At 44.5% G+C, this 20347-nt stretch overlaps 1 protein-coding gene across 1 annotated transcript in view; it reads left to right on the top strand.

Moving 5' to 3' along the window:
* The window catches only part of POLR3G (RNA polymerase III subunit G), a 236657-nt gene that overhangs the window by 184850 nt on the left and 31460 nt on the right, over positions 1-20347 (top strand). Inside the window, exon 5 of the mRNA XM_086962996.1 lies at positions 3366-3433. Within this exon, the coding sequence (XP_086819122.1) occupies positions 3366-3433 (68 nt within the window). The remainder of the gene's footprint in view (positions 1-3365; positions 3434-20347) is intronic.

Here is a 20347-nt window from a genome sequence, read left to right on the forward strand (position 1 = left end):
TTTGTGTACGGCCAGAACCTTGCGGTAGCATCCTGTGTGTGTGTGGAGTGTGTTGTGCGTGTGCAGCACATGTGCTGTAGTAAAGCTCTGTGTGTTAGAAAGCCTGAGTCCTGAAGCCAATGAGATCGACTGGGAAGCCCCTGCCTTAACATGACAGAAGATGAAGGGTGGATAATAAATGAGCACAGCTTCCGTGCACTGGGAAGTGTAAAGCCTACATCCCTGTAGCTGGATGGTGAAGGTCGACACCGATGAAGTGGGGATGGAGACGGGGATACCTTTAGAAATTGCAGGAAGACTTTAGTTAGCGTATTACTTCTTCCCAAGCACGGCCTTTTGATTGATGATGGGGATGAAGGATGGTAAAGTAGTTTCTGCTGTGCTAAGTGGGTTAGTCCTGCCCTTATGTCTAGTTCTGGTTGCTGTTTCAGAGAGGGTGATGACAGCCAGGTGCAGACACCACACATTTCGTTTTGCCTGTGTTGTGGGAGTCCAAGTCTGGACACTTATTTGATAAGTAAAGCACACCTACTTTAATACAATGTAGAATAACTACACTTTAAATCTTTTTATAGAGCGTGCTACAGTGGGTTACGTGCTGCCTAGACACGCCTACATTGAAACACCCTACTTCAAGTCTATTAAACCTGACCACTATGCACTATTGCTAATGTCACTGCAAAATTAAGTTAATTTTGCAGTGGCATTAGCAACAGTGCACAGTGGTCAGGTTGAATAGTAGGGAGTCAGTCTGAAGACAAAACCAGTTCTACCCGCTCAGAGAAGAATTATTCTACACAAAGTCTCTGTGTGGGAAGCAGTCTGACAAGGTCATGTGAAAACAGAACCACTTTAAAACGGTCCTGAAGCTTGAGACTGTGGATTTACAACCCTGTTTAGCAAATGTGTGAAGAAAATTGCACCCAAACTACCTGCTATGTTTGAGCTCCAGGTCCCTAAAGACCAAGGAAGGGAATGCTCCGCACAGTACTGCTGTGTAACCAAGGCGGTCGTCAGCCTGACAGCCAGTCTCCTAGAGTTGAAGGGACATTACCTGAAGTCTACACTTTCTGCTGGAGAAACTGAGTGCCTAAATCCTTGTCTGCCCGCTGAAATAAGGAAGAATTCTGCCTGGACTTGCTGCAAAGCTGGAGAATGAGTTGCAGCGAGAGCTGTGAAACATCAATTCAGAAGTGACGTTCAAAAAAAGTTTGAAGACCTTCAAAGAACTGTAGGCCTTGGGATGCTCGTCACTGCTAGGTAGCACCTGGAGGCTTTCTTTGGAAGCTGCTATTGTGCTGTAGAAATTGCAATTAATTCATTCAGGAGGAGATGCTGTTTGGGACGTCCAGAAACCGTTGAAAACCTGAGTGTGAGCTAAGAGTGTCTGGTGCTGAAGACAGCCCCCCTAGTCTCATACAACTGATTTGTGGCAGGAACTGATGCCAGCATCTGCTGTGGTTTCTGTGTCGGCCGCATAAGGGCTGTAGCTACCTGTAGTGGCCCACGGCCTGCATCTGCTGTCACGGCTAATGACCAATCCACTGTGAAGAGCTGGAGCAGCCTAGCCTTGCACTGAGGGACAAATGCTGCTGCGCATTGGATTCAAGCCAGGCTGATGAAGATTTGGAGACGCAGGCTGCTCCTGGCCTGCTCAGCGACTGCGGGTGTGTGGCGTCACAGATCTGCCCCAGAGGAGTGTGGAAAAGGACTATCTCATTCCCTGCTACACTGGCAAGTATAAGAGTCCTTAAGAAAATGTGAACTGAGTGCGCAGTTGACATGTGGGGAAAATTGACATTGCACCTGATCCTGATTCATGCTTTCGCTGTGACTAATGTGGGCGACCATCAGTCAAGGGGTCACCTGGATGGGATTAGCACAAGGAAACAGAGCAGTCGTAGTGCCGCTAGAGGGCATCACCCATGGTCACTGCCTTGTATGCTAAGTTTAACTGCTGCGTGATTAAAATAAACATTCTTTTCTTAACCCCTTCGAAGCTAATGACGAGCTGGGCTCGTCATGGCGCTTACCTGCCGTGCGCGGATGACAAGGCCAGCTCGTCATGATTTATGGTGTTTTAGATTTTTTAGCGCAGGACGGGAAAACGCCTAGCAGCCATGTGGTTAAGACAAACACTAGAGTGAACATTGAAGTTATAGGGTCTCTTGGTTGATTGTTATGTCCTGTGCTCATGCACCCTACAGCGACTGCTCACTCTTGCTACCCTTAGTCAAGTGTGGGTGTGTTGTGCTTGGCCTAGATTGCCGAGCTGTAGTAGGACAGACACCAGGACACCAGTGGCAATCAACCTCAACCACCACGGTTGAGGCCCAGTGCCCCCTGCCTGTCTAGTACCACCCCCGCACCCTCAACAGGTTTTGACACAAGTTGTTTACTTTGGGTGAACTTTCCTAGTGTTCACTTTGCTATTTAAACTTTATCGGTGTCAGCAGATTATATCAATGTAACACTATGGTTATACCTCGGACCAATAACACGGTTACTGGACTTTGAATGCAGATTTTTATTACATGTTTATTTGTTCATTTATTTATGATGAAAAAATAAATTTTGATCATCAGAAATGTTGGCCAATATGGCACTCTTTTGATCGATACGCAGACCATTGCATGCATTGGATGGTTTACTTAGATTAACGTGATTAAAAGTGGTATGGAACAGAAACTCTGTTAAAGGTTTTTAATGAGTAGTGAAAACAAATATTTTATATCACAAAATATAGTAAATAAATCACTAGCACATTAAGGTGAATGTTCTATTAAAATATTTACACTCTATAGTGAACACTGAGATATTTAGCCATTATTGCTTACTAGAGCTGTTCTTAACTCTTGAAGAGAGGGGCAAGCATTAATGGCAAGTGTATGTCAGTGCGAGTGGATGTCGGTGCGAGTGGATGTCGGTGCGAGTGGATGTCGGTGCGAGTGGATGTCGGTGCGAGTGGATGTCGGTGCGAGTGGATGTCGGTGCGAGTGGATGTCGGTGCGAGTGGATGTCGGTGCGAGTGGATGTCGGTGCAAGTGGATGTCGGTGCGAGTGGATGTCGGTGCAAGTGGATGTCGGTGCAAGTGGATGTCGGTGCAAGTGGATGTCAGTGCAAGTGGATGTTAGTTCAGTGGAGTGGTTATAGCAGTTGGCCGAACCGGAATCTTGATGCCTCACATGGAGACCTTGCGAAAGTATGGAATTGTTGACATCCTGGACTTAGATTGTGGTGTATTTATTATTAGCTTAAATTACTAACATCTTATGTCCAAATAAAAATCAAAAAATCATATTCTGCAGAAATGTACCATCCACTGTATCTGTTATCCAAATGAAAACTGTTGTTTCTACTTCAGCAGTTGTAAAGAAGAAAGACAAACCAATAGCACCAAGCACTAATGCGGATATTCTATCAAAAATAGAGGTAAGATGTATTTGTCGTTTTTGCCCGTGTACACATGGTTAAATTTCTGAGCACCAAAAGCATTCACACTATATAGGTATTTCTGCAAATGAGAATAAATCTGATGCTTTTGATCTTACGGAGAGTATATTTTACCACATTTTACAGACAAAAACCAGGCTGACAAATGACCAGAGAAGGCGGCCATCTGATGTGAAATAATGAGATATGGGAAGATTTAGGTTTCTTTGTAACTGTTAAGATGTTACTGAGCGTGTAATTGATAAGCACAGAATTCATTATTTTGGGAAATTCTTCCATACAGGACATTGTAGATGTGCAGTTTGTGATTTGACCACTTAATTTAGATGGTCAAGCTTCAGGAAGTCTCACATTTGTAAGAATATCCTGGATAAAGTTGGACACCCAAACTGGATATTGTGGCCTTTAGACGAATGAGATAAGAGGTTGAGTTCCTTTATCAAGGTCAAGGAAATCTAAGATGACGTGAAATATCCTTTACTCCTAAATTGTTTGGGCAATCTGAATTGAATAGCAGGCATTGTCCTTTGCTGTTTTCAGCACACCCTGGACCTACCTCATGATGCAGACACCGGTTTATTTCTAATACTAAGCCCAGGTGAGCTAGGCTGCAGATCCACGCAGTTCCATGGCTTACTTTCTCTTTCTCTCCGAGTTGTCCTCCATGCAGTCCACCATCTTATGCTTGAGGTCAACACAGCTTCACTCCTCTTCAGACATATCCTGTAACAATCTTCAACGTTTGGTGCTGCAGCATCAGGCGAGGGTGAGAGGTAAAAGCTGATCCTGGTACATTGTTTACAACTTGCTACATCTGAGAGGACAACAAAGTACTGGCTCTAGAGGCTCATTGGGGCACTGCCCGGAATCCAGGGTCCCTTTCAGCTGGGCCCCTTTAAGATTTCAAAACGTTAGCCATACAGTTCAAGGCGCATCTTCATGTGCATATTCCTGAGCATCCTACACCAAATATAGGGGAAAGAAACAAATTGCCAATGGGGATGTGTGCGTGTGTGTTGTAAAAAAAAATGTCTTTATTGGCATTTCCGTATGCAAACATAAACATGTTTATAAGAGCAATTTGGTGGCATAACAAGCTGTCTTCAGGCCTCTTGTCAATACATGCACCATGCAGTCAATTGGGATGTGTATTGTGAATTCACAGACCAGATGTGAAAAGTTAAGGTGAGCTGCTCTTATGCATAGCACGGGCCTGTGGCAGCTAAATGCAGGTTGCCACATTCACAAGGGTTACATAATCCTAATGGAAAATTTCCATCTCCTGTTCCTATCACTGTTCTCAAAAATTGACAACAATCACATACCAAGAATTCTAAAACCGGTGCAGACCAGCACCTTTGCAGTCCATACGTTTTGGAAAGAGAATGACATCATCAATGGAAGTAGGCATTATCCATGTTTTGGGTAGGAAGGCCATCTCTCTCCTCAGGGGATAAGTAAAACAGCCTGTGTCCCTGTATTAACAATCAGCTCGGCATGTCGAGGTGGCAGTACCATACCTCGTAAGTGGAGTACATGTGCGTTGCTCACAGTCCAGCAGAGACCTTTGGTCTGTAGGAGCACCTAAAGTCAGTGTGGCTCACCTGAAGTGCGATTTCAGATGGTGTGTTCCCTGGGGCTTACCTAGTGGGTCAGACAGAAAAGTAAAAACGTACATGGTGTCTCGGGTGTCTGTCCATTGTGAGGATATTTTGTTCCTACAGTCATGAATCTGCTCGGTCTTGCAGTACCTTTTGGTCTGAGCCGGTTCACAGGGTTGCCACTTTGGGAGATACCGCTGTGGTATCTTTCACAAGGTAAGGAATCTGCAGTTGATGTAGCCATCAATAGAATACGTTTGTGACCTACGATAATGATCTGTCTGGTGGATACCTTCCATTCCTCAGGCTTCTGTGAACTGGACTCTCTTCTTCGTCTAAAAAGGTCGCCCATCTGCACTCTGGTAACAGCCAGTCTTTTAATGGGCTCTGAGACTTGGGGCACAGACAGCCTAGCATGCAACTGACATCGGCATGCACGGGTTTGCAACTCCGCACGTCACTTCTCGAGCAGAACGATGTTAGTGCAGAGCTGCACGACACCACCTACTGGCACACAGTGGTATTGCTAAAGATTTTACTGATCCAGTCTCACACCTGGCCCATATTCAAGAGGTGAGGGACCTGCGGTTATATCCATCAGCAAGTGTTGCGAAAGGTAATTAAGTTGTTTTACACTGTACTAGGTAATCAGTGCCAGAGTTTCTAACTTTGAACTCTTCCCCAGATGGAGCATGGTGACTCTATTCAATAGCCTAGAAGACATCAACAACATTCGACAGAAAGCCACAGGGAAAAAAGGATATTTTTGTATGAATTCAATCCCACAAGACCATTACCCATGTTGCCGTCCTCTGCATTTTGTAGGCAAACTTTTTATTTATGAAAAAACGCAATCAGCCACAAAAATTCTAAGGGATAATGAGATGAAGTAGAAAGTGCTGTAATATTTAGCACAGCGTCTAGTAGAATAGCCAAGCCTATTTCAGAGATTTAGGTAGACCAAATATTTGCTGGAACCCAGGTGCTGTCTGCCTTGTTACACAAGTTGAGGCAACCAAAATCTAAAAGTTTCATGAAGGAGGAGACTGCCACTATCCCAGCTCCATTAAAAGCTTCCAATACACTAGCCGCCAGGAAGCAGTGTGATGTCGACCTGTGGTTAGAAAGGTAAAAATTCTTAGGCTTTGTCCAACCAGATCAGAGTAGGTAAGTAGTGTGTATTACTGATAGCGGCTATTGCGAACTGTACAAGGCGCTGTGATCGGAGGTTGGTGATAGCTCAAGCTTCAACAGTGTGCACGGAAGTGGAAGCCAGGATCTAAAACCTGCCAAATGACGGGTGCTGTTTGGTCTAAAGACAGACAAGGCATTGGAAACTATAAAATTGGGAGCTGAGGTAACAATGGTCATTGGTTTACTTTAAAGGAGTGGCAAGTATTTTCTTTGGGTATCACTGTATAGAAACCTAGATATAAGCAGGTGACACTTTCACTGACCAACATTGAATTTTTAGAGAGCCTATTATGATTATTATTTAGAATTTATATTGCGCAACAAATCATCCCCATAGGGATCTCTCGGCGCTTTTGGCTGCATAGTGCTGCAGGCTAAGACATGGTTGTGGATTTAGAACAGCCAGTGATTTTAACTTCTTCTTGAACTGCCCCTAACTTGTGCAGGCGCAGATCTCATCCAGCAGATGATTCCAATGGAGTGGAGCTAGATATGAGAATGTGCGCCCTCCCATTTTGGTCTTCCTGATTTTACAGGGACGGAGCAGATTAAGATTGCTCGATCTCAATAAGCGGCCGGTATATAGGGAATTAGCTTTTTCCTTAGATAGACCGGCCCAATCCCCTGCCGTGCTTTAAAGACCGACGTCAGTAGCTTAAACACTGCTCTCTTCCTCATGGCCAACCAGTGAAGTTGTTGCAAGAGAGGTCAGGAGGGGGTACGTACTGGTTTGTTGAGGATCAGTCGTGCCGCTGTATTTTGCACCTCCTGCAGCCCAGATGCAAGGTCCTCCCCGATTCCCACTAATAATGAGTTCCCATAGTCTAGTCTACTAACTAGTAGTTCCTGCACTGAGGTCTTTCTGGCCTCCAAAGGGATCCAAGGAAAAATCTTCCTCAGCATCCGCATGATGCCAAAGCAGGTGCCAGATACTGACTTCACGTGTTCCTCCACCGGGAGCTTATTATCAAACAGGATACCCGAGTTCCGTGCCTGGGTGGTTGGATTGGGTGCTTTCCCCAATTCCTCCAGCCACCAGTCTGGTGACCAGAATTCCATCGCCTTTCCAAACACAAGGATCTCTGTCTTATTGGAAGTCAACTGCACCCTACGCTAGCCTACCGTAGATACAAGGGAGAGAGGGTTGAACATTAAAGGTGGTAACAAGAGAGCATTTTCTTTTGCCAATCTAGAGTAAGACCTAGAAGCATTCTCCTCCATCCACGGTTTACAAGGATGGATCTCTGACTGACAAGCTTGACATAAAAATTACTTTTGACAAATGGGTGTGAAGTATTGTTATGTGAAGGACACATACTGGAATTATTCAAAAAGCCTGATGTCAAAACCTGCAAAAAAGTGTTCCTCAAAAGTAAATGCAACAGCTAGAGAAATACGTTCTCACCATGCAGCAAAGGGTGTGAGAGGAAAAGTTCCCAACCATCAGACAAATTAAGTGTGCCTCAAAGCAATTTTTAGTTTAAAAAGAAATCTGAAGTCCACTTCTAGATATAAGTTGTTTGAGCATTTACAAAAAATGGTGTTTGGGGTAATTATATTGCAGTTTATAACACAGCTATTTCAGCCGAGTAATTGGTGCACATAGTTTTCAATCCAGTACTCGTTTGATAGGAGAATAAATAGAAACTACTTTCCAAATGGCCTGTTTTTGTGCACCGCCGCCCCACGAAGCCATTAAGAATGAACCTTCAAGCTGCTGTTGTAGAAGTATTTACAACAAGGGGTGGTGAGGGACAGAGTCTCTGAATTAAGCAGAAAGCTCTCACCCAGTCAAGAGATCAGGGCTAGATCCAACACCGTTTTTTAGCTCACTGCACCATCCCAGTTTCAGAACCTGGCTGTATGCAAATTAGTCTGTTCCTGTCCCAGTGCATGATGGGAACAGGGCAAACCAAACTACAAAAGCCAATTCTTACACTGGGAAGGAAACAAGCTCCCGGGGACCGGTTTCTGGCATTACAGCCGTCTTCGGCCCGGTTTGCTTGAATCCTGATGGTGCAATGAGCAAGGGTCTCACATCTGAGAATACCCTTCCACGCTTAGGGTGGACAAAAATATTTACAACAAGGGGTGGTGAGGGACAGAGTCTCTGAATTAAGCAGAAAGCTCTCACCCAGTCAAGAGATCAGGGCTAGATCCAACACCGTTTTTTAGCTCACTGCACCATCCCAGTTTCAGAACCTGGCTGTATGCAAATTAGTCTGTTCCTGTCCCAGTGCATGATGGGAACAGGGCAAACCAAACTACAAAAGCCAATTCTTACACTGGGAAGGAAACAAGCTCCCGGGGACCGGTTTCTGGCATTACAGCCGTCTTCGGCCCGGTTTGCTTGAATCCTGATGGTGCAATGAGCTCCATCAGGATTCAAGCAAGCCGGGCCGAAGACGGCTGAAATGCCAGAAACCGGTCCCCAGTAGCTTGTCTCCTTTCTGGTAAAGAATTGGCTTGGTAGTTTAGTCTGCCCTGTTCCCATGATGCACTGGGCCAGGGACAGACTGATTTGCATATAGCCAGGTTCTGAGCTGGGATGGGGCAGTGAGATAAATAACGGTGATGGATCAAGCCCTGATCTTTGGACTGGGTAAGAGTGGTCTGCTCAATTCAGACACTCTGTTCATCACCACCCCCTTTTGTAAATCGATTTTGGCCACTATAGGTGTGGCAGGGTATACTCAGACATGAGTCCCTTTCTCACTGCTCCATCAGGATTCAAGCAAGCCGGGCCGAAGACGGCTGAAATGCCAGAAACCGGTCCCCGGTAGCTTGTCTCCTTTCTGGTAAAGAATTGGCTTGGTAGTTTAGTCTGCCCTGTTCCCATGATGCACTGGGCCAGGGACAGACTGATTTGCATATAGCCAGGTTCTGAGCTGGGATGGGGCAGTGAGATAAATAACGGTGATGGATCAAGCCCTGATCTGTGGACTGGGTAAGAGTGGTCTGCTCAATTCAGACACTCTGTTCATCACCACCCCCTTTTGTAAATCGATTTTGGCCACTATAGGTGTGGCAGGGTATACTCAGACATGAGTCCCTTTCTCAATGCTCCATCAGGATTCAAGCAAGCCGGGCCGAAGACGGCTGAAATGCCAGAAACCGGTCCCCGGTAGCTTGTCTCCTTTCTGGTAAAGAATTGGCTTGGTAGTTTAGTCTGCCCTGTTCCCATGATGCACTGGGCCAGGGACAGACTGATTTGCATATAGCCAGATTCTGAGCTGGGATGGGGCAGTGAGATAAATAACGGTGATGGATCAAGCCCTGATCTTTGGACTGGGTAAGAGTGGTCTGCTCAATTCAGACACTCTGTTCATCACCACCCCCTTTTGTAAATCGATTTTGGCCACTATAGGTGTGGCAGGGTATACTCAGACATGAGTCCCTTTCTCACTGCTCCATCAGGATTCAAGCAAGCCGGGCCGAAGACGGCTGAAATGCCAGAAACCGGTCCCCGGTAGCTTGTCTCCTTTCTGGTAAAGAATTGGCTTGGTAGTTTAGTCTGCCCTGTTCCCATGATGCACTGGGCCAGGGACAGACTGATTTGCATATAGCCAGGTTCTGAGCTGGGATGGGGCAGTGAGATAAATAACGGTGATGGATCAAGCCCTGATCTTTGGACTGGGTAAGAGTGGTCTGCTCAATTCAGACACTCTGTTCATCACCACCCCCTTCTGTAAATCGATTTTGGCCACTATAGGTGTGGCAGGGTATACTCAGACATGAGTCCCTTTCTCACTGCTCCATCAGGATTCAAGCAAGCCGGGCCGAAGACGGCTGAAATGCCAGAAACCGGTCCCCGGTAGCTTGTCTCCTTTCTGGTAAAGAATTGGCTTGGTAGTTTAGTCTGCCCTGTTCCCATGATGCACTGGGCCAGGGACAGACTGATTTGCATATAGCCAGGTTCTGAGCTGGGATGGGGCAGTGAGATAAATAACGGTGATGGATCAAGCCCTGATCTTTGGACTGGGTAAGAGTGGTCTGCTCAATTCAGACACTCTGTTCATCACCACCCCCCTTTTGTAAATCGCTGTTGTAGAAGTGGCAGACACTTACAAGATCTGATTGTCAAGGGCCATTGGACTTCAGAAACAGTAACCTCACTGTGAGCAACTGGAAGATGGTGCCAGAAAGAAACTGGTTCAAGGTAAATTACCAGAGATCTATTCAGGTAATTGACCACACTCCTCTGTAATGTACAATCCAACATGGTGGCTTCAGAGGATTTTTACATGTATTTCTTTTAGTTTTCAGGTAAGATTCTAGGGTTGCCCTTCTCGTCGGATCAGTTGGGTAGTCATAGTGTAGAATTGGCACTGCTTCTTACAGCGCGAGAAGATAGGCATAACCTGAGGAAATAGGCATCTTTGTCCCCATTGAGGGATCTCAAAGGACTTTCTTTGCATTCTTATTCCAGTGGGGTAATGGATTTGGGGCGTTCTGGTGGCTTCTGATTTTTTTTTCAATCGAAGAAAAATGCTTAAAGTTCTTGATAGATGAATCCACCATGGCCTTTCCCATAAATCCCAACAATGAATGTCCTGCCTGCTGTGTCCCACCTCTCTAGCCTTGAGTGGTCAGCCGCTGAAGCCCTTGGAGGCCCTTTGAACCTGCTCCATGGAACACAGGCTTCTATTGACAAGGCAGAGGACACTTGGCATGTCTCAGTGACATGACGCCCAGTGTCAGTGGGTCTCCCTCAGTGTTTGGGGCCACCTGGGAATCCAACGTCACTGGAGGACCACCCCTCCTTCACTCGGCTCCCATAGTCACCGAGCTCACAAGTGCAAAATGAGAACCAGCCCAGTGTTGCACTTTCCTGGTCGTTTAAATGTTTGTGTTTGATGGTATGTGGTGCTTATGCTGTTGATTGCATTATAGGGTGTTTTTAAGTTGATCTGAGTGCAAGACTGGTGCATTTGTGATCAGCTTAATCCTAAAGTAAGAGTTTTACTTTATTGTTTTAGTTGGTTGATGTAGGTAAGCCTCTTAAGAATTGTGATTTGCTCAGGGCAGCTCCATCCTTTTTTAATAGTTCTTGTCTTGTGAGGCCAGTTTACAGTTTCCCTTTAACAATGTCTCAGTCTTGTTATTCTAGGCCTCACATCTCCAGGAGAGTGAGCCAGATAACCCTTTTATGGTATTCAAAGTTAAAAGGCTAAGCACATAGTTAAGGGGAAGACCTTCAGTGCCAGCAGTTTCCCCTCCAGTTTTTATTTGTATTATGTAGATGTAATAGCACTCAAGCTGGTCGACATGTATTTAGCTGTGACTTTGAAAGATATACTTTAATGCCTTACTCGACAAGTGTAGCTGTAATTTCTTCTTCCAAAACATAGGAAGGTTAGAAAGAATGGTTTCGATCTTGGTCAGTACTGAGCCTTCCAAGATTGTGAGTAACGCAATTGCAGGCTGGGTGCTCGGGTTTCTTATACATCCAGGTCAAAGGTGTTTTATATGAGGGACAGCACTTGTTTCAATATAATACAGCGAATCTATGTGTTGCATACAACACCTATATTGAGTTCACAACACGCGGTAATGGGTGTTGACCTGAAAACGTGATTGATGCTTTTAGTCAAAGCTACATTTTAGCAGTAAATGGAACGATGGGGTCAGGTTCTGTAGTCATGTACCATTTGCGAATATGGAACACCTCGAGGTTTTTGTAGCATTCTATAGTATTAATGTACATACTATTTCTTTGTATGTCGGTGACATGCTACTCTACTTGGGAATGTAGTCCCACTGATTGCACCACTATAAAGGCATGGTCAAACACTTCAGCAGGAGTGTCGCTCATTCCAATACCTAGGGGTCCACATTTATCATGTAGAATGAGAGGGCTTTGTCTGCTCTCAAGGACAATGTTGCTTTTTGGAGAATCCCATTGTCGGTTATGGGAAGGCTAATGTTGGCAAAAAGAGTGCATTGCTGCAAAAATTGTTGCATTATTGTGCTAATCTACCTGTTCAGTTGCTTCTTAAATTTTCTAGGAAATTTGATTCTGTTCTATTTTAGCTTATTTAGAGCTGGGCTGACAGAGTGGTTCTGTGAGAGCTCCGCCTTCCCATTGCTGAAGGAGGTCTGGAAGCTCCAGACTGACTGTTGCTACATAGCAGCACAGCTATTGACAAAAGCTTTGAAGACTGTCTACAATTGGTTATCTGCCATTCAAGGAGGTTTCCATATACACCCACTACAAAGGTAGTAAATGACAAGGTTCACCATGCCGATAAGTTTACAGTAACAAGTTGCTCGGATCAGAGTAATTTGTAGACCAAGAGGGTATACAAATTCCAGGCTCAATACCATTGCTTTCTTTCCTGTAGTTACACCGATTGCCAGTTTTACGTTTTTACTTAGAACCCCATTTTTGTTTGGGGGGTTGGGCACAATGGATAGGGGGTCAGGGTTTCCTTATCTTCCCTCCTTATATTGTTTTTTATTTTATTTTTATGGTTTAGACCTTCGGGTATCCTGTGGAACCAGCCTTTCAGTTAGCATGTTTTTCCCCCTCCCCCCCCCCCCCCCACCCCAGAAGGACATCCGCAAGTCCTGCTGCAACAGTTATTGGTATTTTTTGTAACCTTCATTTCTGTAAAATGGCTGAGCAGATCCATGCCAGAATGCTTTCTGGATAAGTATCTAGCTTTCTGTCAAATTTGGTATGAATCTGTTCTTTCTGTATTGCTGTTCAATTTTCACTATGGAAGTAGCATGCAGAAAGTGTTTTGGGACCACTCCTCCTTTTTTCTTTTTTTTTTGTGGCCTTTTGATGGATCACCCCCAAACATTCCTGGAAGGAGCTGAGGTGGATGAACCTTTTTTTTCTGGGAATGTTTTGTTAAGATACTTTAGTTATTAGCAAACAAAAATGCTCTTGCTATGGAGGCTCTGATTCACTGATAACTACATAGTGGCTACCAGAGCTGTTCTAAATCTCAAACTACTTGTGCCGAAGAGCCGCCTACCATCTGCAGCATCTGTGCTGGCAACGGGTGGCAATCTGTTAATTATGCCCCAAGCACTCCAGTTTAATTCCGGTCCCAGCACTGATGTGTTCTCATAACTCTTACAAAAATCAAAGAAGAGAGAAAGGGTATTTTTTTAAGAAAATACTCCTGGTCCCTGTTCAAGTATGAAGGCAACCAGGTAAGGTAGATTCCAGGAAACAGGTTTATTTAGGATAAATAAACAAAGAAAACGCTCTTCCTCTCCTGCCTCAGCAACCGCCACTCCGGAGCAACTAGGAACTTGAAATGAACATGTATTCCAAGTGTGCCCAGCAACTCCGCGAGGCAGGTAACTGGAACAAAGACAACATCATAACATATCTCCTTTTCTTATGAAAATAAACAAAAAGAAGAACATGGCACAATAACATTGCAATAAGCAAATACAGAATAAATACAAAATATCTGCAAAATTCAAAATATCTGCCCATTTTTCAAAAGCATCTTATATATCTCCTTTTCTTATGGAAACAAAGCAAAAAAACCAGAGCACAATAACATTGCAACAAGCAAAAACAAAATAAATACAAAATATCCGCTATTTTTTCAAAAGAATCTTCTTCCTAAAGGAAAAGAAAGAACATGTTAATGCTTACCAAAATCATCAAATTTCTTTGGAAAACTAGTTATCCGTATAAGTCTAGATTGAACAACCTCATGAAATTTTTTACAACGGAGAGATTGTTGCGGAACATTAGATCTATTACAAGGAATGGACTGTCGTTTTTTAATACTATTTTCTTTCTTAGAGTACAGAGCAATCCTCCAAAAATTCCAACTTTGACCATTTTCTAAAACAACATGCCATCTGTGAACTTCTTTCACCCTTAAAGGATCAGAAAGTTTCTTCAATCCAAATTCCTTTCTGCCTAATTTGATCTTGACTAAATCACTGACTTCAACACATCCAGTTTTGAACAAGTGACTTCCATTGAGAGAGAAAGTGTTCTCTTCATACAGCCAATGGGGAATTAACTTAGTTTTTGCTACTCTACCTCGCGTTTTCTCAAACGGAACACAATTGGTTACTTGGTTACACTATGTACAGTTGTATTATATGACCACAACATATCTTCCACAGCTCTTTGAATGATATGATCACCCTGAACCGCTAATTGTATACTATATGTTGGACCCGGCCCTTTTGGCAGGTTCACCCCGAGACTTTTTGCTTTTTCCTAGCCTGTTTCTGTGACCCGGTGTTGGTGATTTTAGGCCTCTGCGCACTTGTTCACTGTGGTACAGTGTAAAGTGCATGAGCTCTCTGTATATGTGTGGTGAGTGACCTGCCCTCCCATAGGAATGAATGGGGAATATGTATGCCCATGGTAGTTCCTGATGTGTGGGGAGTGCAGGGTCGAGTTTGGTATGTGCGAACTCGTGAGATTGAATGCTGCGCAATGATATATGCGGCATGATTGTGTCTAGTGTAGAAGTGCCACTTTTAGAAGTTGGCATATTTGTGTAATTTGTGTCTGGCGTGTGATTGGCTGAGGCTGGCTGGTGAGCCTGGCTCCAAGTGTCTGGGAGGGTCTGCCCCAGTGGTGAATGGAGTGTTTAGCATGCTGGTGTGAGGGAAGGAGTGAGCCTGGGCCTGCTTGTGGATTGACAGTCTGGCTTGAGGGTCCTGAATGAGGCTGGGTTTTCCCCACACAATGCTGGCTCCACCCCCTGGGGTGCGTCTGATGTCCCTAGCCTGGCCAGTAAAATGAAGTCCCTATAACCAGTTCTAGCTGTGTCTCACACTGCCTGCACCCTGCTCCTGGATGCCTGGAGGACTTTTGGGGGACCCCTCTGCCTTGCCTGGGCTGATAGAGGGACTTTTGCTTTGCCCTGGATACCTGATGGACTTGTCCTGGATGCTGAAGGACTTTGCCTGGACTTTGCTGTCTTCCAGCGCCTGAAAGCGCTGCATCTTGACCCTTAGAGCCCGAGAGCGCTTTATTCTGCCCCTAAGCGCTGGGTAGTGCTTTGCTAGCTGTGCAGGTGCCCACCCTGCTGGGGGTGCCGTGGCGAGTGCCCACCTCGCTTATTTCTTTTATGATTTTGTCCCCTGGCAGGTGCTCACCCCGCCAGGGCCCTGGCCGCTATTTTTAAATGTTTAATTCAACTCGAGGGAGCCCCCCCCTCGGTTAATTGTCCCCCAGCCTACAAGTGCCTGAAAAGGGCCGCCGTGCTGCCAGCGACGACCCGGAAGTGGTTGGCCGGCCATCCAATTGCGGCGCGGCCGGAAGTCCCGCCCCGCAGCCCGGGGAGAGAGAAGAAGTACGGCGGGAAATGGCGCAGGGCTCCCGTGAGACTGGGAGAGCCCCGCACTGCCACCGGAAGAAGGGAGCCGCCTGCCGTGTCTGTCCCGGGGCTCCTGAGTGAAGGGAGAGCCCCGAGGAGAGAGAGAGAGAGAGAAGTCCGGCCGCCCGAGCCGCGAGGCCTCCGTTCTGCAAGGAGAGCCCCGCATCAGGAGAAAGGAGAGACCCGCATCAGGAGAGGAGACCCGGTGAGAGCGTGTCAGGAGGGGGCGTCGGGGCACATTGCCGGTGCCCGTCCCGCCCCTCCAGTGCCGGGGCATTGCGGGAGCTGAGAGCCCAGAGAGGCTCTAGGGGGCATATCTGTTGAGGAGCCCTGAGAGGCTCCGGGGGCCTTGCGGTGTTATTGAGCCCAGAGAGGCTCTTGGTTTACACAGTTGTCCACGAGTCCCCAGGAGGGGGGCTCCAACGACGCCAAGTTATTGGTTGAGCCTTGAGACGCTCAGACCGGCCATTGGTGACGAGCACTGAGAGGCTCACAGCGGCATAGTTGTTTGACGAGCCCAGAGAGGCTTGTGGGGGCATTTCTTTGTTTTGAGCCCACGAGGCTCCAACGTGTGGCCCCATTGTTTGCACCAGTTACCCAGCACTTTGTGGGCAACTGCTACGTTTAGGCCCTGATATTGAGACACAGGGCATCATAGCCCCAACAAGGCCAGTTGGCCTAGGGACTGCCACAAGTGGTGGCTTATGTGTTTTTGCTGTGTGATTATCTATGTGTGTTTAGACTAGTGAGACATTGCCTACTGTAGTTTTTACTGGTTAGGCCTAATGTGAGTTTTGCGCAATGTGATGTGGTGCTAGGAAATGTAATGCATGTAATATGATTACGCACCTTGATCTTACACCTCTGAATGTTTTTGGGCATCATGTGTCTTCCTTGATTTTACACCTCTGAATGTGTTGGTTTATGCATCATGTGTTTTTCCTTCCTTACACCTCTGAATGTTTTAGGCATTATGTGTTTTTCTCCAGTACCTCTGAATGTGTGATTGATGCATCATGTGCCATGTTATTACACCGCTGAATGTTTAATCCATCATGTGTTTTTCCTTCCCTACACCGCTGAATGTTGGTTTTGCTTCATGTGTAATGTGTTCTTACCTATACCCCTAAATGTATTTTATTCTTAGGTGGTTGTTCTTTTGAGTACAGGTGGTCCTAGTGAGGTCCTGGTTCCCTGCGTGACATTCTCCTAAGGTGTTTAGGGTTGCGTAGGTGGTACTTACCTGTTACCAGTAGTTACTGGTTGTGATTTATATTTGCTAATTTGTGCTACAGTGATTTTATATCCTATATTCTATTTTCTTATAAGTGCTGATTCTGACAGTGGCCCATGTGGCCCTGTCCTGTAAATAATCCCTTGTGAATATTGCCCGTGCCAGTTGGCACAATGTACATGTGTTATTCTATCTGATGTGTTTTTGACAATACAGAAGTTTTTTTATATAACCTTGTGTGGAGTTGTGGTGTGCCTAGGATGTTGTTGCTGTTGTGTGCTGGCGCAAATGCTTTACACATTGCCTCCGGGATAAGCCTGTCTGCTCGTGCCAAGCTACCAAGGGGATGAGCAGGGGTTATCTTGGCGTTTGGCTCCCTTGCCCTGACTAGAATGGTGGTTTCTGCCGAGCTTTGGCGTCAGCCTTAGCCAACCAGAAAGAGCCAGTTCTAACACTATACAATTAGCGGTTCAGAGTGGTCCTTTCACCATTCTATTCAAGCGTTCTACTATACTGTTACCTTGTGAATTGTATAAAGAGGTACACATATGCCTGATTCCATGATTGCAAAGGAAATTACGCATGGTTGAAGAAGTCAATTGGGTGCCATTATCTGTAACTAGTACAGCAGGAAAACTCTCTTTTAAAAATATGTATCTAAGATGATTGATCACATTATCAGTGGTGATGTTTCTAAAAAAATCAACAACCATCCAACGCGAAGACACATCCACCAAAACCATAGACAACCGATACTCAGCAGAAAGAAAATCCATCGGACCAATGAAATCCAAACAAACCTTTTCCCAGGGCGAATCTGCCAGAAAAAAGAGAGAACCTGGAGATTGAGAATTAATCTTCAAACGCTTTACACTTTCCTTACATAAAGAACAATTCTCAACCCAACCACGAACATCACAATCAATCCCTGGCCACCAAAAATTAGCTTTGAGACGTTTGATAGTCATTGTTTGCCCTTCATGTGCTAAAAGAAAAAGTATCCTCTTAAGAGACCTCGGTGGAACACATTTTTCACCTCTCATTACCAAGTCATCAGACCTTCCAACACTCAATTCATCGTGTAATTTAACAAAGCTACGCATAGGTTTTACATCACCCTCACGGTTCCAACCAAGACGTCCAGCATTCACTAATTCAGGAAAATCAGGATCTTCACTGACCGCTGATGCCACTCTTCTTTAGAAATAGACTTAAATTCATTTGAGCACACATCCTCTATGCTAGATACTAAAGACACATTCTTTTCATCAAATTCACTACAAAATTTGGACTGAATGGGTAGATGAGATAACCAGTCTGCTTGAATGTTCTTCCAACCAGAAATATGTTCGAGCTTATATGTAAACTCTTTAAACTTTGCAGCAAAACGCATCAACCTGGGAGAACCATTATTAGCGTCACCTGGAGATAAGATTCTTATGAGTGGCTTGTGATATCTCCTCAAAGAAAAATTTGACCCCCACACACATGTACGAAAGTGCAACACTCCCCATGCAGCAGCTAAAGCTTCACGCTCAACAGCTTAGTTTCGCTCTGAATTGCTAAGTGTGCGAGAAGCGAAGGCAACTGTTTTCTCAAGACCATTTTTCTTTTGTGAAAGAATAGCACCAATCCCATGAGCACTAGCATCAACTGTAATGAAAGTGTCTCTACCAGGTTCAAAAGTAGTGAGGATACCTGCATTAACAATTTCATTTTTTATATCTTCAAAGGCTTCATTTTGTTGAACATTCCAATCGAACTGCACACCTTTTCTAAGCAACATACGTAAAGTTTCAGTCTTGTTAGCAACATTAGGAACAAACTTAGAGTAATATTCGACTAACCCCAAAAATTATTTTAATTGTCCTTGTTAGGAGTAGGTGCAAGTCTGATGGCCTTCAACAAATCTTCCTTCAGTTTTACTCCCGATTGAGAAATGGTATATATTCAAGATAATCTATTTCAGTCAACAGAAATTTGCACTTATCTCTTCTCAAGGTAAGACCAGCATTAAGCAAAAGTTGTAACACTTTTGGCTAAGTTAGAATTATGTTCAAATTCATCATCAGTAATAAGCATGTCATCTTGAAAATAATGTACAGGTTTCAAACCTTTCAACAACTAATGCATCATACGTTGGAAAACGATGGCTGCTGAGGCCAGACCGAAAGGAGATCTTTTAAACTGGAAAAACTCCTTCAATTGTTAAATGCAGTTAGCTTCCTAGAATCAGGGTGTAACACCACCTGATGGTAGACTGATCTGAGATCAAGTTTAGTGAAAAATGTAGCCTTGTCCATCATAAGTACCATCTCCGAAATGTTAGGAAGTGGGAATCTATCAACAAAAATATTCTGTTTTAGAGGCCTGAGGTCCACGCAAAAACAAAGCTTGCTATCTTTCTTTTGAGTAACGACCACTGGAGAAAGCCACTCTGAGGCTTCAACTGGTTCTATGATGTCTTGCTTCTGCATGTCCTCAAGCATTTCTCTAACCTCCTTTCGTATGTCAATAGGAATTCTTTTGAGATTATGTTTAACTGGTTGTGCATTATCCATTAGTCTAACTTCATGAGCATACCCAAATAACTTAACCAGATCAGGTCTGAAAACAGAACTGTATTTTGTAAAAACAGCATCCAATCGGAAAGTCATCAACAACCAAACTTTTGTCAACAGATCTGGGATCTGAAATAATGTGGAGGTCATGTTGTTGTACCCAACCTAAAATTGCAGGGCCATCATCAGAAATGTAAATCTTACCCAAAGCTGACCTTCCCTTAAATTCGAAAGTAGTTTGCATGACACCCTTTATATTGATAACTTCACCCCATAACCTTTAGGTGTGATATCGCTATTAGAGAGTGAAAATTCAGGCCGCACCTCTTTATACATGCGAAATGGAATGATGGTGAACATCGAGTCAGGATCAACTAATAGTGTGACCGGAAAACCATTCAAGGTAAAAGAAGCTTTAGGTCTTTGTAAGACACCAGGACAATCATCTTCAACACAAAGTGAAATGTCAGGGGAAACAATCTTTTTTTTTTTTTTTTTAAACCTCATATTGCGAAAAGAAAGTGAATAATAAGGTGTTCGGGGGAATTGACGGTCTGTTCATATTGTATACCTTCACTGCCCCGGATTTCTGTTGAAAATCCAAGGGGGAGTTTCCCAACTGTTACATGGGACCTGTCAATATTCTCCTCTTTACCTTTATCCAACACAATAATTCCAACGTTCTGAGATGAGGTAGCCCTAGAGCTACTCGGCAGAGATCCAGTCCTGCCAGGAAATTATTGTCTCCGCTTTAATCATTGGTAAACAAAAAGAAAAAAGAGTGAAAAAAAAAAACAGGCCAAAAACAAAAGGAAAAGAGGAAAAAAGGTCAAAGTTAAAACTAAGTTGTCACTCAGGAGTAAAAAAATTTACCCATATCTCCCAGTACTGCATTCTTTTTGTACTATTCCCTTTCCTATCCAATCTACACACCTTAATAACAGAATTTAGCCAGTCCTCATATGACGGAGGTACCGGTTTTATCA

This window comes from Lissotriton vulgaris, chromosome 3_1 (genome assembly GCF_964263255.1).
Source record: "Lissotriton vulgaris chromosome 3_1, aLisVul1.2, whole genome shotgun sequence".
In the NCBI taxonomy this organism is placed as follows: Eukaryota; Metazoa; Chordata; class Amphibia; order Caudata; family Salamandridae; genus Lissotriton; species Lissotriton vulgaris.